The sequence below is a fragment of the Procambarus clarkii genome, chromosome 62, assembly GCF_040958095.1.
Source record: "Procambarus clarkii isolate CNS0578487 chromosome 62, FALCON_Pclarkii_2.0, whole genome shotgun sequence".
Taxonomy (NCBI): Eukaryota; Metazoa; Arthropoda; class Malacostraca; order Decapoda; family Cambaridae; genus Procambarus; species Procambarus clarkii.
Window position 1 is genome coordinate 6,537,398 of NC_091211.1, and position 24,839 is coordinate 6,562,236.

Below are 24,839 nucleotides of genomic sequence, written 5' to 3' on the forward strand. Positions count from 1 at the left end.
CTGGCACAACCACAACAATACCGTCGAAACCACTACGATACACACCGCCGCAACCACTGCGATGCTCACCATCGCAACCACTACGATACACACCGTCGCAACTACTACGATACACACCGTCGCAACTACTACGATACACACCCTCACAACCACAACGATACACACCGTCGCAACCACTACGATATACACCGTGGAAACCACTTCGATACACACCGTCGCAATCACTACGATACACACCATCGCAACCACTACGACACACACCGTCGCAACCACTATGATATATACCATTGCAACCACTAAGATACACACCGTCGCACCCACTACGATACACACCGTCGCATCCACTACGATACACACCGTCGCAACCACTACGATAAACCCCGTCGCAACCACTACGATACACTCCGTCGCAACCACTACGATACACACCATCGCAACCACTACGATACACAACGACGCAACCGCTACGATACACACCGTCGCAACCGCTACGATTCACACCGTCGACACCACAACGATACACACAGTCGCAGCCACTACGATATACACCATCGCAACCCCTACAATACACAAACAGTCGCAACCACTACGATATACAAAGTCGCAACCCCTACAATACACACAGTCACAACCACTACGATATGTACCGTCGCCACCACAACGATACACACTGTCACAACCACTGCGATACACACCGTCGCAACCACTACGATACACAAAGTCGCAACCACTACGATACGTACCGTTGCAACCACTACGATACACACACAGTCCCAACCACTACGATACACACCGTCAAAACCACTAGGATACACACAGTCGCAACCACTACGATATGTAACGTCGCAACCACTACGATACATACTGTCACACCCATTACGATACACACCGTCACAACCACTACGATACACACAGTCGCAACCACTACGATATGTATCGTCGCAACCACTACGATATACACACAGTCGCAACCACTACTATATACACTGTCACAACCACGACGATACACACTGTCACAACCACTACGATATACACCGTCACAACCACTACGATATACACCGTCGCAACCACTACGATACACAACGTCGCAACCGCTACGATACACACCGTCGCAACCGCTACGATTCACACCGTCGACACCACAACGATACACACAGTCGCAGCCACTACGATACACACAGTCGCAACCACTAAGATACACACCGTCGTAACCACTTCGATATACTCCGTCGCAACCGCTACGATACACACCATCGCAACCACTAAGATACACAACATCACAACTACTACGATACACACTGTCACAACCACTACGATACACAGTCACAATCACTACGATACGCACCGTCGCAACCACTACGATACAAACACAGTCGCAACCACTACGATACACCCCGTCGCAACCGCTACGATACACACCGTCGGAACCACTACGATTCACACCGTCACATCCACTACGATACACACAGTCGCAAGCACTACGATATGTATCATGGCAACCACTACGATACACACACAGTAGCAACCACTACGATACACACCGTCACAACCACTAGGATACACACAGTCGCCACCACTACGCTATGTACCATCGCAGCCACTACGATACACACTGTCACAACCACTACGATACACACCGAAAGAACCACTACGATACACCGTCGCAATCACTACGATATACACCGTCGCAACTACTACGATACACACCGTCGCAACCGCTACAATACACACCGTCGCAATCACTACGATACACACCATCGCAACCACTACGACACACACCGTCGCAACCACTATGATATATACCATTGCAACCACTAAGATACACACCGTCGCACCCACTACGATACACACCGTCGCATCCACTACGATACACACCGTCGCAACCACTACGATAAACCCCGTCGCAACCACTACGATACGAACCATCGCAACAACTACGACACACTCCGTCGCAACAACTATGATATATACCATCTCAACCACTACGATACACACCGTCAGAACCACTACGATACACACCGTTTAAACCACTATGATACACACCGTCTCAACTATTACGATACACACCGTCGCAACTACTACGATACACACCGTCACAACCACTACGATACACACCGTCGCAATCACTACGATATACACCGTCGCAACTACTACGATACACACCGTCGCTACCGCTACGATACACACCGTCGCAATCATTACGATACACACACAGTCGCAACCACTACAATACACACACAGTCGCAACCACTACGATACACACACAGTCCCAACCACTACGATACACACTGTCACAACCGCTACGATACACACCGTCGCAACCACTACGATATACACCGTCGCAACCCCTACAATACACACACCGTCGCAACCACTATGATACACACTATCACAACCGCTACGATACACACCGTCGCAACCACTATGATGCTCAGCTTCACAACCTCTACGATACACACTGTCACAACCACAACAATACTAACTGTCGCAACAACTACGATTCACACCGTCGCAACCACTACGATGCTCACTATCGCAACCACTACGATACACACTGGCACAACCACAACAATACTCACCGTCGAAACCACTACGATACACACCGCCGCAACCACTACGATGCTCACCATCGCAACCACTACGATACACACCGTCGCAACTACTACGATACACACGGTCGCAACTACTACGATACACACCCTCACAACCACTACGATACACACCGTCGCCACCACTACGATATACACCGTGGAAAACACGTCGATACACACCGTCGCAACCGCTACGATACACACCGTCGCAATCACTACGATACACACCATCGCAACCACTACGACACACACCGTCGCAACCACTATGATATATACCATCGCAACCAAACCGATACACACCGTCGCACCCACTACGATACACACCGTCGCAACCGCTACGATACACACCGTCGCAACCACTACGATAATCCCCGTCGCAACCACTACGATACACTCCGTCGTAACCACTACGATACACACCATCGCAACCACTACGATACACAACGTCGCAACCGCTACGATACACACCGTCGCAACCGCTACAATTCACACCTTCGACACCACAACGATACACACCGTCGCAGCCACTACGATACACACAGTGGCAACCATTACGATACACACTGTTACAACCACTACGATACACACCGTCGTAACCACTTCGATATACTCCGTCGCAGCCGCTACGATACACACCGTCGCAACCACTAAGATACACAACATCACAACTACTACGATACACACTGTCACAACCACTACGATACCCACTGTCACAATCACTACGATACGCACCGTCGCAACCACTACGATACACACTGTAACAACCACTACGATATACACCGTCGCAACCACTACGATAAACAAAGTCGCAACCACTACGATACACAGTCACAACCACTACGATATACACCGTCGCAACCCCTACAATACACAAACAGTCGCAACCACTACGATATACAAAGTCGCAACCCCTACAATACACACAGTCACAACCACTACGATATGTACCGTCGCCACCACTACGATTCACACTGTCACAACCACTGCGATACACACCGTCGCAACCACTACGATACTCAAAGTCGCAACCACTACGATACGTACCGTTGCAACCACTACGGTACACACACAGTCCCAACCACTACGATACACACCGTCAAAACCACTAGGATACACTCAGTCGCAACCACTACGATTGGTAACGTCGCAACCACTACGATACACACTGTCACACCCGTTACGATATACACCGTCACAACCACTACGATACACACAGTCGCAACCACTACGATATGTATCGTCGCAACCACTACGATATACACCGTCGCAACCACTACGATATACACCTTCGCAACCACTACGATACACAACGTCGCAACCGCTACGATACACACCGTCGCAACCACTACGAATCACACCGTCGACACCACAACGATACACACAGTCGCAGCCACTACGATACACACAGTCGCAACCACTACGATACACACCGTCGTAACCACTTCGATATACTCCGTCGCAACTGCTACGATACACACCATCGCAACTACTAAGATACACAACATCACAACTACTACGATACACACTGTCACAACCACTACGATACACAGTCACAATCACTACGATACGCACCGTCGCAACCACTATGATACACACACAGTCGCAACCACTACGATTCAAACACAGTCGCAACCACTACGATACACCCCGTCGCAACCGCTACGATACACACCGTCGCAACCACTACGATACACACCGTCACATCCACTACGATACACACAGTCGCAAGCACTACGATATGTATCATGGCAACCACTACGATACACACACAGTCGCAACCACTACGATACACACCGTCACAACCACTAGGATACACACAGTCGCCACCACTACGCTATGTACCGTCGCAGCCACTACGATACACACTGTCACAACCACTACGATACACACCGACAGAACCACTACGATACACCGTCGCAATCTCTACGACATACACCGTCGCAACTACTACGATACACACCGTCGCAACCGCTACAATACACACCGTCGCAATCACTACGATACGAACCATCGCAACAACTACGACACACTCCGTCGCAACAACTATGATATATACCGTCTCAACTATTACGATACACACTGTCGCAACTACTACGATACACACCGTCACAACCACTACGATACACACTGTCGCAATCACTACGATATACACCGTCGCAACTACTACGATACACACCGTCGCAACCGCTACGATACACACCGTCGCAATCATTACGATACACACACAGTCGCAACCACTACAATACACACACAGTCGCAACCACTACGATACACACACAGTCCCAACCACTACGATACACACTGTCACAACCGCTACGATAAACACCGTCGCAACCACTACGATATACACCGTCGCAACCCCTGCAATACACACACCGTCGCAACCACTACGATACACACTATCACTACCGCTACGATACACACCGTCGCAACCACTATGATGCTCAGCTTCACAACCTCTACGATACACACTGTCACAACCACAACAATACTAACTGTCGCAACAACTACGATTCACACCGTCGCAACCACTACGATGCTCACTATCGCAACCACTACGATACACACTGGCACAACCACAACAATACTCACCGTCGAAACCACTGCGATACACACCGCCGCAACCACTACGATGCTCACCATCGCAACCACTACGATACACACCGTCGCAACTACTACGATACACACCGTCGCAACTACTACGATACACACCCTCACAACCACTACGATACACACCGTCGCAACCACTACGATATACACCGTGGAAACCACTTCGATACACACCGTCGCAACCACTACGATACACACCGTCGCAATCACTACGATACTCACCATCGCAACCACTACGACACACACCGTCGCAACCACTATGACATATACCATCGCAACCACTACGACACACACCGTCGCACCCACTACGATACACACCGTCGCAACCGCTACGATACACACCGTCGCAACCACTAAGATAAACCCCGTCGCAACCACTACGATACACTCCGTCGTAACCACTACGATACACACCATCGCAACCACTACGATACACAACGTCGCAACCGCTACGATACACACCGTCGCAACCGCTACAATTCACACCTTCGACACCACAACGATACACACCGTCGCAGCCACTACGATACACATAGTGGCAACCATTACGATACACACTGTTACAACCACTACGATACACACCGTCGTAACCACTTCGATATACTCCGTCGCAGCCGCTACGATACACACCGTCGCAACCACTAAGATACACAACATCACAACTACTACGATACACACTGTCACAACCACTACGATACCCACTGTCACAATCATTTCGATACGCACCGTCGCAACCACTACGATATGTATCGTCGCAACCACTACGATATACACCGTCGCAACCACTACGATATACACCTTCGCAACCACTACGATACACAACGTCGCAACCGCTACGATACACACCGTCGCAACCGCTACGAATCACACCGTCGACACCACAACGATACACACAGTCGCAGCCACTACGATACACACAGTCGCAACCACTACGATACACACCGTCGTAACCACTTCGATATACTCCGTCGCAACCGCTACGATACACACCATCGCAACCACTAAGATACACAACATCACAACTACTACGATACACACTGTCACAACCACTACGATACACAGTCACAATCACTACGATACGCACCGTCGCAACCACTATGATACACACACAGTCGCAACCACTACGATTCAAACACAGTCGCAACCACTACGATACACCCCGTCGCAACCGCTACGATACACACCGTCGCAACCACTACGATACACACCGTCACATCCACTACGATACACACAGTCGCAAGCACTACGATATGTATCATGGCAACCACTACGATACACACACAGTCGCAACCACTACGATGCACACCGTCACAACCACTAGGATACACACAGTCGCCACCACTACGCTATGTACCGTCGCAGCCACTACGATACACACTGTCACAACCACTACGATACACACCGACAGAACCACTACGATACACCGTCGCAATCACTACGATATACACCATCGCAACTACTACGATGCACACCGTCGCAACCGCTACAATACACACCGTCGCAATCACTACGATACGAACCATCGCAACAACTACGACACACTCCGTCGCAACAACTATGATATATGCCATCTCAACCACTACGATACACACCATCGCAACCACTACGACACACACCGTCGCAACCACTATGATATATACCATCGCAACCAAACCGATACACACCGTCGCACCCACTACGATACACACCGTCGCAACCGCTACGATACACACCGTCGCAACCACTACGATAAACCCCGTCGCAACCACTACGATACACTCCGTCGTAACCACTACGATACACACCATCGCAACCACTACGATACACAACGTCGCAACCGCTACGATACACAATGTCGCAACCGCTACAATTCACACCTTCGACACCACAACGATACACACCGTCGCAGCCACTACGATACACACAGTGGCAACCATTACGATACACACTGTTACAACCACTACGATACACACCGTCGTAACCACTTCGATATACTCCGTCGCAGCCGCTACGATACACACCGTCGCAACCACTAAGATACACAACATCACAACTACTACGTTACACACTGTCACAACCACTACGATACCCACTGTCACAATCACTACGATACGCACCGTCGCAACCACTACGATACACACTGTAACAACCACTACGATATACACCGTCGCAACCACTACGATAAATAAAGTCGCAACCACTACGATACACAGTCACATCCACTACGATATACACCGTCGCAACCCCTACAATACACAAACAGTCGCAACCGCTACGATATACAAAGTCGCAACCCCTACAATACAAACAGTCACAACCACTACGATATGTACCGTCGCCACCACTACGATTCACACTATCACAACCACTGCGATACACACCGTCGCATCCACTACGATACTCAAAGTCGCAACCACTACGATACGTACCGTTGCAACCACTACGGTACACACACAGTCCCAACCACTACGATACACACCGTCAAAACCACTAGGATACACACAGTCGCAACCACTACGATTGGTAACGTCGCAACCACTACGATACACACTGTCACACCCATTACGATACACACCGTCACCACCACTACGATACACACAGTCGCAACCACTACGATATGTATCGTCGCAACCACTGCGATATACACCGTCGCAACCACTACGATATACACCTTCGCAACCACTACGATACACAACGTCGCAACCGCTACGATACACACCGTCGCAACCGCTACGAATCACACCGTCGACACCACAACGATACACACAGTCGCAGCCACTACGATACACACAGTCGCAACCACTACGATACACACCGTCGTAACCACTTCGATATACTCCGTCGCAACCGCTACGATACACACCATCGCAACCACTAAGATACACAACATCACAACTACTACGATACACACTGTCACAACCACTACGATACACAGTCACAATCACTACGATACGCACCGTCGCAACCACTATGATACACACACAGTCGCAACCACTACGATTCAAACACAGTCGCAACCACTACGATACACCCCGTCGCAACCGCTACGATACACACCGTCGCAACCACTACGAAACACACCGTCACATCCACTACGATACACACAGTCGCAAGCACTACGATATGTATCATGGCAACCACTACGATACACACACGGTCGCAACCACTACGATACACAACGTCGCAGCCACTACGATACACACTGTCACAACCACTACGATACACACCGACAGAACCACTACGATACACCGTCGCAATCACTATGATATACACCGTCGCAACTACTACGATACACACCGTCGCAACCGCTACAATACACACCGTCGCAATCACTACTATACGAACCATCGCAACAACTACAACACACTCCGTCGCAACAACTATGATATATACCATCTCAACCACTACGATACACACCGTCAGAACCACTACGATACACACCGTTTAAACCACTATGATACACACCGTCTCAACTATTACGATACACACCGTCGCAACTACTACGATACACACCGTCACAACCACTACGATACACACCGTCGCAATCACTACGATATACACCGTCGCAACTACTACGATACACACCGTCGCAACCGCTACGATACACACCGTCGCAATCATTACGATACACACACAGTCGCAACCACTACAATACACACACAGTCGCAACCACTACGATACACACACAGTCCCAACCACTACGATACACACTGTCACAACCGCTACGATACACACCGTCGCAACCACTACGATACACACCGTCGCAACCGCTACGATACACACCGTCGCAATCATTACGATACACACACAGTCGCCACCACTACAATACACACACAGTCGCAACCACTACGATACACACACAGTCCCAACCACTACGATACACACTGTCACAACCGCTACGATACACACCGTCGCAACCACTACGATATACACCGTCGCAACCCCTACAATACACACACCGTCGCAACCACTACGATACACACTATCACAACCGCTACGATACACACCGTCGCAACCACTATGATGCTCAGCTTCACAACCTCTACGATACACACTGTCACAACCACAACAATACTAACTGTCGCAACAACTACGATTCTTACCGTCGCAACCACTACGATGCTCACTATCGCAACCACTACGATACACACTGGCACAACCACAACAATACTCACCGTCGAAACCACTGCGATATACACCGCCGCAACCACTACGATGCTCACCATCGCAACCACTTCGATACACACCGTCGCAACCACTAAGATACACAACATCACAACTACTACGATACACACTGTCACAACCACTACGATACCCACTGTCACAATCACTTCGATACGCACCGTCGCAACCACTACGATATGTATCGTCGCAACCACTACGATATACACCGTCGCAACCACTACGATATACACCTTCGCAACCACTACGATACACAACGTCGCAACCGCTACGATACACACCGTCGCAACCGCTACGAATCACACCGTCGACACCACAACGATACACACAGTCGCAGCCACTACGATACACACAGTCGCAACCACTACGATACACACTGTCGTAACCACTTCGATATACTCCGTCGCAACCGCTACGATACACACCATCGCAACCACTAAGATACACAACATCACAACTACTACGATACACACTGTCACAACCACTACGATACACAGTCACAATCACTACGATACGCACCGTCGCAACCACTATGATACACACACAGTCGCAACCACTACGATTCAAACACAGTCGCAACCACTACGATACACCCCGTCGCAACCGCTACGATACACACCGTCGCAACCACTACGATACACACCGTCACATCCACTACGATACACACAGTCGCAAGCACTACGATATGTATCATGGCAACCACTACGATACACACACAGTCGCAACCACTACGATGCACACCGTCACAACCACTAGGATACACACAGTCGCCACCACTACGCTATGTACCGTCGCAGCCACTACGATACACACTGTCACAACCACTACGATACACACCGACAGAACCACTACGATACACCGTCGCAATCACTACGATATACACCATCGCAACTACTACGAAGCACACCGTCGCAACCGCTACAATACACACCGTCGCAATCACTACGATACGAACCATCGCAACAACTACGACACACTCCGTCGCAACAACTATGATATATACCATCTCAACCACTACGATACACACCATCGCAACCACTACGACACACACCGTCGCAACCACTATGATATATACCATCGCAACCAAACCGATACACACCGTCGCACCCACTACGATACACACCGTCGCAACCGCTACGATACACACCGTCGCAACCACTATGATAAACCCCGTCGCAACCACTACGATACACTCCGTCGTAACCACTACGATACACACCATCGCAACCACTACGATACACAACGTCGCAACCGCTACGATACACAATGTCGCAACCGCTACAATTCACACCTTCGACACCACAACGATACACACCGTCGCAGCCACTACGATACACACAGTGGCAACCATTACGATACACACTGTTACAACCACTACGATACACACCGTCGTAACCACTTCGATATACTCCGTCGCAGCCGCTACGATACACACCGTCGCAACCACTAAGATACACAACATCACAACTACTACGTTACACACTGTCACAACCACTACGATACCCACTGTCACAATCACTACGATACGCACCGTCGCAACCACTACGATACACACTGTAACAACCACTACGATATACACCGTCGCAACCACTACGATAAACAAAGTCGCAACCACTACGATACACAGTCACATCCACTACGATATACACCGTCGCAACCCCTACAATACACAAACAGTCGCAACCGCTACGATATACAAAGTCGCAACCCCTACAATACAAACAGTCACAACCACTACGATATGTACCGTCGCCACCACTACGATTCACACTGTCACAACCACTGCGATACACACCGTCGCATCCACTACGATACTCAAAGTCGCAACCACTACGATACGTACCGTTGCAACCACTACGGTACACACACAGTCCCAACCACTACGATACACACCGTCAAAACCACTAGGATACACACAGTCGCAACCACTACGATTGGTAACGTCGCAACCACTACGATACACACTGTCACACCCATTACGATACACACCGTCACCACCACTACGATACACACAGTCGCAACCACTACGATATGTATCGTCGCAACCACTACGATATACACCGTCGCAACCACTACGATATACACCTTCGCAACCACTACGATACATAACGTCGCAACCGCTACGATACACACCGTCGCAACCGCTACGAATCACACCGTCGACACCACAACGATACACACAGTCGCAGCCACTACGATACACACAGTCGCAACCACTACGATACACACCGTCGTAACCACTTCGATATACTCCGTCGCAACCGCTACGATACACACCATCGCAACCACTAAGATACACAACATCACAACTACTACGATACACACTGTCACAACCACTACGATACACAGTCACAATCACTACGATACGCACCGTCGCAACCACTATGATACACACACAGTCGCAACCACTACGATTCAAACACAGTCGCAACCACTACGATACACCCCGTCGCAACCGCTACGATACACACCGTCGCAACCACTACGAAACACACCGTCACATCCACTATGATACACACAGTCGCAAGCACTACGATATGTATCATGGCAACCACTACGATACACACACGGTCGCAACCACTACGATACACAACGTCGCAGCCACTACGATACACACTGTCACAACCACTACGATACACACCGACAGAACCACTACGATACACCGTCGCAATCACTATGATATACACCGTCGCAACTACTACGATACACACCGTCGCAACCGCTACAATACACACCGTCGCAATCACTACGATACGAACCATCGCAACAACTACAACACACTCCGTCGCAACAACTATGATATATACCATCTCAACCACTACGATACACACCGTCAGAACCACTACGATACACACCGTTTAAACCACTATGATACACACCGTCTCAACTATTACAATACACACCGTCGCAACTACTACGATACACACCGTCACAACCACTACGATACACACCGTCGCAATCACTACGATATACACCGTCGCAACTACTACGATACACACCGTCGCAACCGCTACGATACACACCGTCGCAATCATTACGATACACACACAGTCGCAACCACTACAATACACACACAGTCGCAACCACTACGATACACACACAGTCCCAACCACTACGATACACACTGTCACAACCGCTACGATACACACCGTCGCAACCACTACGATACACACCGTCGCAACCGCTACGATACACACCGTCGCAATCATTACGATACACACACAGTCGCCACCACTACAATACACACACAGTCGCAACCACTACGATACACACACAGTCCCAACCACTACGATACACACTGTCACAACCGCTACGATACACACCGTCGCAACCACTACGATATACACCGTCGCAACCCCTACAATACACACACCGTCGCAACCACTACGATACACACTATCACAACCGCTACGATACACACCGTCGCAACCACTATGATGCTCAGCTTCACAACCTCTACGATACACACTGTCACAACCACAACAATACTAACTGTCGCAACAACTACGATTCTTACCGTCGCAACCACTACGATGCTCACTATCGCAACCACTACGATACACACTGGCACAACCACAACAATACTCACCGTCGAAACCACTGCGATATACACCGCCGCAACCACTACGATGCTCACCATCGCAACCACTACGATACACACCGTCGCAACTACTACGATACACACCGTCGCAACTACTACGATACACACCCTCACAACCACTACGATACACACCGTCGCAACCACTACGATATACACCGTGGAAACCACTTCGATACACACCGTCGCAACCACTACGGTACTCAAAGTCGCAACCACTACGATACGTACCTTTGCAACCACTACGATACACACACAGTCCCAACCACTACGATACACACCGCCAAAACCACTTGGATACACACAGTCGCAACCACTACGATACACACTGTCACACCCATTACGATACACACCGTCACAACCACTACGATACACACAGTCGCAACCACTACGATATCTATCGTCGCAACCACTACGATATACACACAGTCGCAACCACTACTATATACACTGTCACAACCACGACGATACACACTGTCACAACCACTACGATATACACCGTCGCAACCACTACGATATACACCGTCGCAACCACTACGATACACAACGTCGCAACCGCTACGATACACACCGTCGCAACCGCTACGATTCACACCGCCGACACCACAACGATACACACCGTCGCAGCCACTACGATACACACAGTCGCAACCACTACGATACACACCGTCGTAACCACTTCGATATACTCCGTCGCAACCGCTACGATACACACCATCGCAACCACTAAGATACACAACATCACAACTACTACGATACACACTGTCACAACCACTACGATACACAGTCACAATCACTACGATATGCACCGTCGCAACCACTATGATACACACACAGTCGCAACCACTACGATACAAACACAGTCGCAACCACTACGATACACCCCGTCGCAACCGCTACGATACACACCGTCGCAACCACTACAATACACACCGTCACATCCACTACGATACACACAGTCGCAAGCACTACGATATGTATCATGGCAACCACTACGATACACACACAGTCGCAACCACTACGATACACACCATCACAACCACTAGGATACACACAGTCGCCACCACTACGCTATGTACCGTCGCAGCCACTACGATACACACTGTCACAACCAATACGATACACACCGACAGAACCACTACGATACACCGTCGCAATCACTACGATATACACCGTCGCAACTACTACGATGCACACCGTCGCAACCGCTACAATACACACCGTCGCAATCACTACGATACGAACCATCGCAACAACTACGACACACTCCGTCGCAACAACTATGATATATACCATCTCAACCACTACGATACACACCGTCAGAACCACTACGATACACACCGTTTAAACCACTATGATACACACCGTCTCAACTATTACGATACACACCGTCGCAACTACTACGATACACACCGTCACAACCACTACGATACACACCGTCGCAATCACTACGATATACACCGTCGCAACTACTACGATACACACCATCGCAATCGCTACGATATACACCGTCGCAATCATTACGATACACACACAGTCGCAACCACTACAATACACACACAGTCGCAACCACTACGATACACACACAGTCCCAACCACTACGATACACACTGTCACAACCGCTACGATACACACCGTCGCAACCACTATGATGCTCAGCTTCACAACCTCTACGATACACACTGTCACAACCACAACAATACTAACTGTCGCAACAACTACGATTCACACCGTCGCAACCACTACGATGCTCACTATCGCAACCACTACGATACACACTGGCACAACCACAACAATACTCACCGTCGAAACTACTACGATACACACCGTCGCAACTACTACGATACACACCGTCGCAACTACTACGATACACACCGTCGCAACCGCTACGAATCACACCGTCGACACCACAACGATACACACAGTCGCAGCCACTACGATACACACAGTCGCAACCACTACGATACACACCGTCGTAACCACTTCGATATACTCCGTCGCAACCGCTACGATACACACCATCGCAACCACTAAGATACACAACATCACAACTACTACGATACACACTGTCACAACCACTACGATACACAGTCACAATCACTACGATACGCACCGTCGCAACCACTATGATACACACACAGTCGCAACCACTACGATTCAAACACAGTCGCAACCACTACGATACACCCCGTCGCAACCGCTACGATCCACACCGTCGCAACCACTACGAAACACACCGTCACATCCACTACGATACACACAGTCGCAAGCACTACGATATGTATCATGGCAACCACTACGATACACACACAGTCGCAACCACTACGATACACAACGTCGCAGCCACTACGATACACACTGTCACAACCACTACGATACACACCGACAGAACCACTACGATACACCGTCGCAATCACTATGATATACACCGTCGCAACTACTACGATACACACCGTCGCAACCGCTACAATACACACCGTCGCAATCACTACGATACGAACCATCGCAACAACTACAACACACTCCGTCGCAACAACTATGATATATACCATCTCAACCACTACGATACACACCGTCAGAACCACTACGATACACACCGTTTAAACCACTATGATACACACCGTCTCAACTATTACGATACACACCGTCGCAACTACTACGATACACACCGTCACAACCACTACGATACACACCGTCGCAATCACTACGATATACACCGTCGCAACTACTACGATACACACCGTCGCAACCGCTACGATACACACCGTCGCAATCATTACGATACACACACAGTCGCAACCACTACAATACACACACAGTCGCAACCACTACGATACACACACAGTCCCAACCACTACGATACACATTGTCACAACCGCTACGATACACACCGTCGCAACCACTACGATACACACCGTCGCAACCGCTACGATACACACCGTCGCAATCATTACGATACACACACAGTCGCAACCACTACAATACACATACAGTCGCAACCACTACGATACACACACAGTCCCAACCACTACGATACACACTGTCACAACCGCTACGATACACACCGTCGCAACCACTACGATATACACCGTCGCAACCCCTACAATACACACACCGTCGCAACCACTACGATACACACTATCACAACCGCTACGATACACACCGTCGCAACCACTATGATGCTCAGCTTCACAACCTCTACGATACACACTGTCACAACCACAACAATACTAACTGTCGCAACAACTACGATTCACACCGTCGCAACCACTACGATGCTCACTATCGCAACCACTACGATACACACTGGCACAACCACAACAATACTCACCGTCGAAACCACTGCGATATACACCGCCGCAACCACTACGATGCTCACCATCGCAACCACTACGATACACACCGTCGCAACTACTACGATACACACCGTCGCAACTACTACGATACACACCCTCACAACCACTACGATACACACCGTCGCAACCACTACGATATACACCGTGGAAACCACTTCGATACACACCGTCGCAACCACTACGATACTCAAAGTCGCAACCACTACGATACGTCCCGTTGCAACCACTACGATACACACACAGTCCCAACCACTACGATACACACCGCCAAAACCACTTGGATACACACAGTCGCAACCACTACGATACACACTGTCACACCCATTACGATACACACCGTCACAACCACTACGATACACACAGTCGCAACCACTACGATATCTATCGTCGCAACCACTACGATATACACACAGTCGCAACCACTACTATATACACTGTCACAACCACGACGATACACACTGTCACAACCACTACGATATACACCGTCGCAACCACTACGATATACTCCGTCGCAACCACTACGATACACAACGTCGCAACCGCTACGATACACACCGTCGCAACCGCTACGATTCACACCGCCGACACCACAACGATACACACCGTCGCAGCCACTACGATACACACAGTCGCAACCACTACGATACACACCGTCGTAACCACTTCGATATACTCCGTCGCAACCGCTACGATACACACCATCGCAACCACTAAGATACACAACATCACAACTACTACGATACACACTGTCACAACCACTACGATACACAGTCACAATCACTACGATATGCACCGTCGCAACCACTATGATACACACACAGTCGCAACCACTACGATACAAACACAGTCGCAACCACTACGATACACCCCGTCGCAACCGCTACGATACACACCGTCGCAACCACTACGATACACACCGTCACATCCACTACGATACACACAGTCGCAAGCACTACGATATGTATCATGGCAACCACTACGATACACACACAGTCGCAACCACTACGATACACACCATCACAACCACTAGGATACACACAGTCGCCACCACTACGCTATGTACCGTCGCAGCCACTACGATACACACTGTCACAACCAATACGATACACACCGACAGAACCACTACGATACACCGTCGCAATCACTACGATATACACCGTCGCAACTACTACGATGCACACCGTCGCAACCGCTACAATACACACCGTCGCAATCACTACGATACGAACCATCGCAACAACTACGACACACTCCGTCGCAACAACTATGATATATACCATCTCAACCACTACGATACACACCGTCAGAACCACTACGATACACACCGTTTAAACCACTATGATACACACCGTCTCAACTATTACGATACACACCGTCGCAACTACTACGATACACACCGTCACAACCACTACGATACACACCGTCGCAATCACTACGATATACACCGTCGCAACTACTACGATACACACCATCGCAATCGCTACGATATACACCGTCGCAATCATTACGATACACACACAGTCGCAACCACTACAATACACACACAGTCGCAACCACTACGATACACACACAGTCCCAACCACTACGATACACACTGTCACAACCGCTACGATACACACCGTCGCAACCACTATGATGCTCAGCTTCACAACCTCTACGATACACACTGTCACAACCACAACAATACTAACTGTCGCAACAACTACGATTCACACCGTCGCAACCACTACGATGCTCACTATCGCAACCACTACGATACACACTGGCACAACCACAACAATACTCACCGTCGAAACCACTACGATACACACCGTCGCAACTACTACGATACACACCGTCGCAACTACTACGATACACACCCTCACAACCACTACGATACACACCGTCGCAACCACTATGATATATACCATCGCAACCACTACGATACACAACGTCGCAACCGCTACGATACACACCGTCGCAACCGCTACAATTCACACCTTCGACACCACAACGATACACACCGTCGCAGCCACTACGATACACACAGTGGCAACCATTACGATACACACTGTTACAACCACTACGATACACACCGTCGTAACCACTTCGATATACTCCGTCGCAGCCGCTACGATACACACCGTCGCAACCACTAAGATACACAACATCACAACTACTACGTTACACACTGTCACAACCACTACGATACCCACTGTCACAATCACTACGATACGCACCGTCGCAACCACTACGATACACACTGTAACAACCACTACGATATACACCGTCGCAACCACTACGATAAACAAAGTCGCAACCACTACGATACACAGTCACAACCACTACGATATACACCGTCGCAACCCCTACAATACACAAACAGTCGCAACCACTACGATATACAAAGTCGCAACCCCTACAATACACACAGTCACAACCACTACGATATGTACCGTCGCCACCACTACGATTCACACTGTCACAACCACTGCGATACACACCGTCGCATCCACTACGATACTCAAAGTCGCAACCACTACGATACGTACCGTTGCAACCACTACGGTACACACATAGTCCCAACCACTACGATACACACCGTCAAAACCACTAGGATACACACAGTCGCAACCATTACGATTGGTAACGTCGCAACCACTACGATACACACTGTCACACCCATTACGATACACACCGTCACCACCACTACGATACACACAGTCGCAACCACTACGATATGTATCGTCGCAACCACTACGATATACACCGTCGCAACCACTACGATATACACCTTCGCAACCACTACGATACACAACGTCGCAACCGCTACGATACACACCGTCGCAACCGCTACGAATCACACCGTCGACACCACAACGATACACACAGTCGCAGCCACTACGATACACACAGTCGCAACCACTACGATACACACCGTCGTAACCACTTCGATATACTCCGTCGCAACCGCTACGATACACACCATCGCAACCACTAAGATACACAACATCACAACTACTACGATACACACTGTCACAACCACTACGATACACAGTCACAATCACTACGATACGCACCGTCGCAACCACTATGATACACACACAGTCGCAACCACTACGATTCAAACACAGTCGCAACCACTACGATACACCCCGTTTCAACCGCTACAATACACACCCTCGCAACCACTACGAAACACACCGTCACATCCACTACGATACACACAGTCGCAAGCACTACGATATGTATCATGGCAACCACTACGATACACACACAGTCGCAACCACTACGATACACAACGTCGCAGCCACTACGATACACACTGTCACAACCACTACGATACACACTGACAGAACCACTACGATACACCGTCGCAATCACTATGATATACACCGTCGCAACTACTACGATACACACCGTCGCAACCGCTACAATACACACCGTCACAATCACTACGATACGAACCATCGCAACAACTACAACACACTCCGTCGCAACAACTATGATATATACCATCTCAACCACTACGATACACACCGTCAGAACCACTACGATACACACCGTTTAAACCACTATGATACACACCGTCTCAACTATTACGATACACACCGTCGCAACTACTACGATACACACCGTCACAACCACTACGATACACACCGTCGCAATCACTACGATATACACCGTCACAACTACTACGATACACACTGTCGCAACCGATACGATACACACCGTCGCAATCATAACGATACACACACAGTCGCAACCACTACAATACACACACGGTCGCAACCACTACGATACACACACAGTCCCAACCACTACGATACACACTGTCACAACCGCTACGATACACAACATCACAACTACTACGTTACACACTGTCACAACCACTACGATACCCACTGTCACAATCACTACGATACGCACCGTCGCAACCACTACGATACACACTGTAACAACCACTACGATATACACCGTCGCAACCACTACGATAAACAAAGTCGCAACCACTACGATACACAGTCACAACCACTACGATCGCAACCACTACGATACACCCCGTCGCAACCGCTACGATACACACCATCGCAATCATTACGATACACACACAGTCGCAACCACTACAATACACACACAGTCGCAACCACTACGATACACACACAGTCCCAACCACTACGATACACACTGTCACAACCGCTACGATACACACCGTCGCAACCACTACGATATACACCGTCGCAACCCCTACAATACACACACCGTCGCAACCACTACGATACACACTATCACAACCGCTACGATACACACCGTCGCAACCACTATGATGCTCAGCTTCACAACCTCTACGATACACACTGTCACAACCACAACAATACTAACTGTCGCAACAACTACGATTCACACCGTCGCAACCACTACGATGCTCACTATCGCAACCACTACGATACACACTGGCACAACCACAACAATACTCACCGTCGAAACCACTGCGATATACACCGCCGCAACCACTACGATGCTCACCATCGCAACCACTACGATACACACCGTCGCAACTACTACGATACACACCGTCGCAACTACTACGATACACACCCTCACAACCACTACGATACACACCGTCGCAACCACTACGATATACACCGTGGAAACCACTTCGATACACACCGTCGCAACCACTACGATACTCAAAGTCGCAACCACTACGATACGTACCGTTGCAACCACTACGATACACACACAGTCCCAACCACTACGATACACACCGCCAAAACCACTTGGATACACACAGTCGCAATCACTACGATACACACTGTCACACCCATTACGATACACACCGTCACAACCACTACGATACACACAGTCGCAACCACTACGATATCTATCGTCGCAACCACTACGATATACACTCAGTCGCAACCACTACTATATTCACTGTCACAACCACGACGATACACACTGTCACAACCACTACGATATACACCGTCGCAACCACTACGATATACACCGTCGCAACCACTACGATACACAACGTCGCAACCGCTACGATACAAACCGTCGCAACCGCTACGATTCACACCGCCGACACCACAACGATACACACCGTCGCAGCCACTACGATACACACAGTCGAAACCACTACGATACACACCGTCGTAACCACTTCGATATACTCCGTCGCAACCGCTACGATACACACCATCGCAACCACTAAGATACACAACATCACAACTACTACGATACACACTGTCACAACCACTACGATACACAGTCACAATCACTACGATATGCACCGTCGCAACCACTATGATACACACACAGTCGCAACCACTACGATACAAACACAGTCGCAACCACTACGATACACCCCGTCGCAACCGCTACGATACACACCGTCGCAACCACTACGATACACACCGTCACATCCACTACGATACACACAGTCGCAAGCACTACGATATGTATCATGGCAACCACTACGATACACACACAGTCGCAACCACTACGATACACACCATCACAACCACTAGGATACACACAGTCGCCACCACTACGCTATGTACCGTCGCAGCCACTACGATACACACTGTCACAACCAATACGATACACACCGACAGAACCACTACGATACACCGTCGCAATCACTACGATATACACCGTCGCAACTACTACGATGCACACCGTCGCAACCGCTACAATACACACCGTCGCAATCACTACGATACGAACCATCGCAACAACTACGACACACTCCGTCGCAACAACTATGATATATACCATCTCAACCACTACGATACACACCGTCAGAACCACTACGATACACACCGTTTAAACCACTATGATACACACCGTCTCAACTATTACGATACACACCGTCGCAACTACTACGATACACACCGTCACAACTACTACGATACACACCGTCGCAATCACTACGATATACACCGTCGCAACTACTACGATACACACCGTCGCAATCGCTACGATATACACCGTCGCAATCATTACGATACACACACAGTCGCAACCACTACAATACACACACAGTCGCAACCACTACGATACACACACAGTCCCTACCACTACGATACACACTGTCACAACCGCTACGATACACACCGTCGCAACCACTATGATGCTCAGCTTCACAACCTCTACGATACACACTGTCACAACCACAACAATACTAACTGTCGCAACAACTACGATTCACACCGTCGCAACCACTACGATGCTCACTATCGCAACCACTACGATACACACTGGCACAACCACAACAATACTCACCGTCGAAACCACTACGATACACACCGTCGCAACTACTACGATACACACCGTCGCAACTACTACGATACACACCCTCACAACCACTACGATACACACCGTCGCAACCACTACGATATACACCGTGGAAACCACTTCGATACTCACCGTCGCAACCGCTACGATACACACCGTCGCAATCACTACGATACACACCATCGCAACCACTACGACACACACCGTCGCAACCACTATGATGTATACCATCGCAATTACTACGATACCCACTGTCGCACCCACTACGATACACACCGTCGCAACCACTACGATACACACCGTCGCAACCACTACGATAAACCCCGTCGCAACCACTACGATACACACCATCGCAACCACTACGATACACAACGTCGTAACCGCTACGATACACACCGTCGCATCCGCTACGATTCACACCTTCGACACCACAACGATACACACCGTCGCAGCCACTACGATACACACAGTCGCACCCATTACGATACACACTGTTACAACCACTACGATACACACCGTCGTAACCACTTCGACATACTCCGTCGCAGCCGCTACGATACACACCGTCGCAACCACTAAGATACACAACATCACAACTACTACGGTACACACTGTCACAACCACTACGATACCCACTGTCACAATCACTACGATACGCACCGTCGCAACCACTACGATACACACTGTCACAACCACTACGATATACACCGTCACAACCACTACGATAAACAAAGTCGCAACCACTACGATACACAGTCACAACCACTACGATATACACCGTCGCAGCCCCTACAATACACAAACAGTCGCAACCATTACGATATACAAAGTCGCAACCCCTACAATACACACAGTCACAACCACTACGATATGTACCGTCGCCACCACTACGATACACACTGTCACAACCACTGTGATACACACCGTCGCAACCACTACGATACACAAAGTCGCAACCACTATGATATACACCGTCGCAACCACAACGATACACGCCGTTGCAACCGCTCCGATAAACACCGTCGCAACCACTACGATGCTCACTATCGCAACCACTACGATACACGCTGTCACAACCACAACAATACACACCGTCGCAACCACTACGATATACACCGTCGCAACCCCTACAATACACAAACAGTCGCAACCACTACGATATACACCGTCATAACCCCTACAATACGCACACCATCGCAACCACTACGATACACACTATCACAACCAATGCGATACACACCGTCGCAACCACTATGATACACAAAGTCGCAACCACTACGATACACGCTGTCAGAACCACTACGATATACACCGTCGCAACCACTGCAATATACGCCGTAGCAACCGCTACGATGCACATCGTCGCAACCACTATGATGCTCACCATCGCAACCACGACGATACACACTGTCACAACCACAACAATACTCACCGTCGCAACCACTACGATACACACCGTCAGAACAACTTCGATACACACCCTTTAAACCACTACGAAACAAATTGTCGCAACCACTACGAAACACACCGTCGCAACCGCTACGATAAACACCGTCGCAACCACTACGATACACACCGTCGCAATCACTAACATACACACCGTCGCATCCACTACGATACACACCGTCGCAACCACTACGATACACACCGTCGCAACCACTACGATACACACTGTCGCAACCGCTACGATACACACCGTCGCAGCCACTACGGTACACACCGTCGCAACCACTAAGATACACTCTGTCACAACCACTACGATACACACCGTCACAGCCACTACGATACACACCGTCGCAACCACTTCGATATACTCCGTTGCAACCGCTACATTTCACACCAACGCATCCACTACGATACTCCATCACAACTACTACGATACACACTGTCACAACCACTACGATACACACGGTCACAATCACTACGATACGCACCGTCGCAACCACTATGATACACACACAGTCGCAACCACTACAATACAAACCGTCGCAACCACTACGATATACACAGTCGCAACCACGACCATACACACAGTCGCAACTACTACGATACACACCGTCGCAACCACTACAATACACACACAGTCGCAACCACTAATATTTACACCGTCGCAACCACTACGATACACACCTTCGCAACCACTACAATACAAACCGTCGCAATAACTACGATACACACCGTCGCAACCACTACGATACACACCGTCGCAACCACTACGATACACACCGTCGCAACCGCTAC

The 24,839-nt window shown here is 49.3% G+C and overlaps 4 protein-coding genes across 4 annotated transcripts; 3 read left to right on the plus strand and 1 right to left on the minus strand.

The window, feature by feature from the left end:
• Positions 1 to 4,176: 4,176 nt before the first annotated feature.
• LOC138354249 (GATA zinc finger domain-containing protein 14-like) lies at positions 4,177 to 5,558 on the plus strand. The gene is made up of 2 exons (XM_069308140.1): positions 4,177 to 4,818; positions 5,040 to 5,558. The coding sequence occupies exons 1-2, from the start codon at positions 4,177 to 4,179 to the stop codon at positions 5,556 to 5,558; spliced, it is 1,161 nt and encodes a 386-aa protein (XP_069164241.1).
• A 4,336-nt stretch (positions 5,559 to 9,894) lies between these two features.
• LOC138354294 (probable serine/threonine-protein kinase clkA) lies at positions 9,895 to 10,812 on the plus strand. The gene has a single exon (XM_069308443.1). The coding sequence runs from the start codon at positions 9,895 to 9,897 to the stop codon at positions 10,810 to 10,812; it is 918 nt and encodes a 305-aa protein (XP_069164544.1).
• A 934-nt stretch (positions 10,813 to 11,746) lies between these two features.
• Positions 11,747 to 14,994, plus strand: LOC138354295 (GATA zinc finger domain-containing protein 14-like). Its single transcript, XM_069308444.1, has 3 exons — positions 11,747 to 12,412; positions 12,808 to 13,187; positions 14,094 to 14,994. Exons 1-3 carry the CDS (start codon positions 11,747 to 11,749, stop codon positions 14,992 to 14,994), a joined length of 1,947 nt encoding a protein of 648 aa, XP_069164545.1.
• Positions 14,995 to 18,479: 3,485 nt separating this feature from the next.
• On the minus strand, positions 18,480 to 24,463 carry LOC138354296 (uncharacterized). Its single transcript, XM_069308445.1, has 3 exons — positions 23,791 to 24,463; positions 22,731 to 23,387; positions 18,480 to 18,664 (listed from the first exon to the last, which is right to left on the minus strand). Exons 1-3 carry the CDS (start codon positions 24,461 to 24,463, stop codon positions 18,480 to 18,482), a joined length of 1,515 nt encoding a protein of 504 aa, XP_069164546.1.
• Between the last annotated feature and the right edge of the window lie 376 nt (positions 24,464 to 24,839).

Excerpts from the sequence above, each read along its gene's own strand:
- LOC138354249 (XM_069308140.1), top strand. The coding sequence starts at position 4,177 with ATGATACACACACAGTCGCAACCACTACGATTCAAACACAGTCGCAAC. Across the intron at positions 4,819-5,039 it reads ATCATTACGATACACACACA|CTTCACAACCTCTACGATAC; the intron begins GTCGCAACCACT and ends TATGATGCTCAG.
- LOC138354294 (XM_069308443.1), top strand. The coding sequence starts at position 9,895 with ATGATACACACACAGTCGCAACCACTACGATTCAAACACAGTCGCAAC.
- LOC138354295 (XM_069308444.1), top strand. The coding sequence starts at position 11,747 with ATGATACACACACAGTCGCAACCACTACGATTCAAACACAGTCGCAAC. Across the intron at positions 12,413-12,807 it reads ATCATTACGATACACACACA|CTTCACAACCTCTACGATAC; the intron begins GTCGCAACCACT and ends TATGATGCTCAG. Across the intron at positions 13,188-14,093 it reads AGTCGCAACCACTACGATAC|AACCACTACGATACACCGTC; the intron begins GTACCTTTGCAA and ends ACACACCGACAG.
- LOC138354296 (XM_069308445.1), bottom strand. The coding sequence starts at position 24,463 with ATGGAGTATCGTAGTGGATGCGTTGGTGTGAAATGTAGCGGTTGCAAC. Across the intron at positions 23,388-23,790 it reads GTATCGTAGTGGTTGCGATG|GGGCTGCGACGGTGTATATC; the intron begins GTGTGCGTATTG and ends TGTGTATTGTAG. Across the intron at positions 18,665-22,730 it reads GTATCGTAGCGGTTGCGACG|GGGTTGCGACGGTGTATATC; the intron begins GTGAGTATCGAA and ends TGTGTATTGTAG.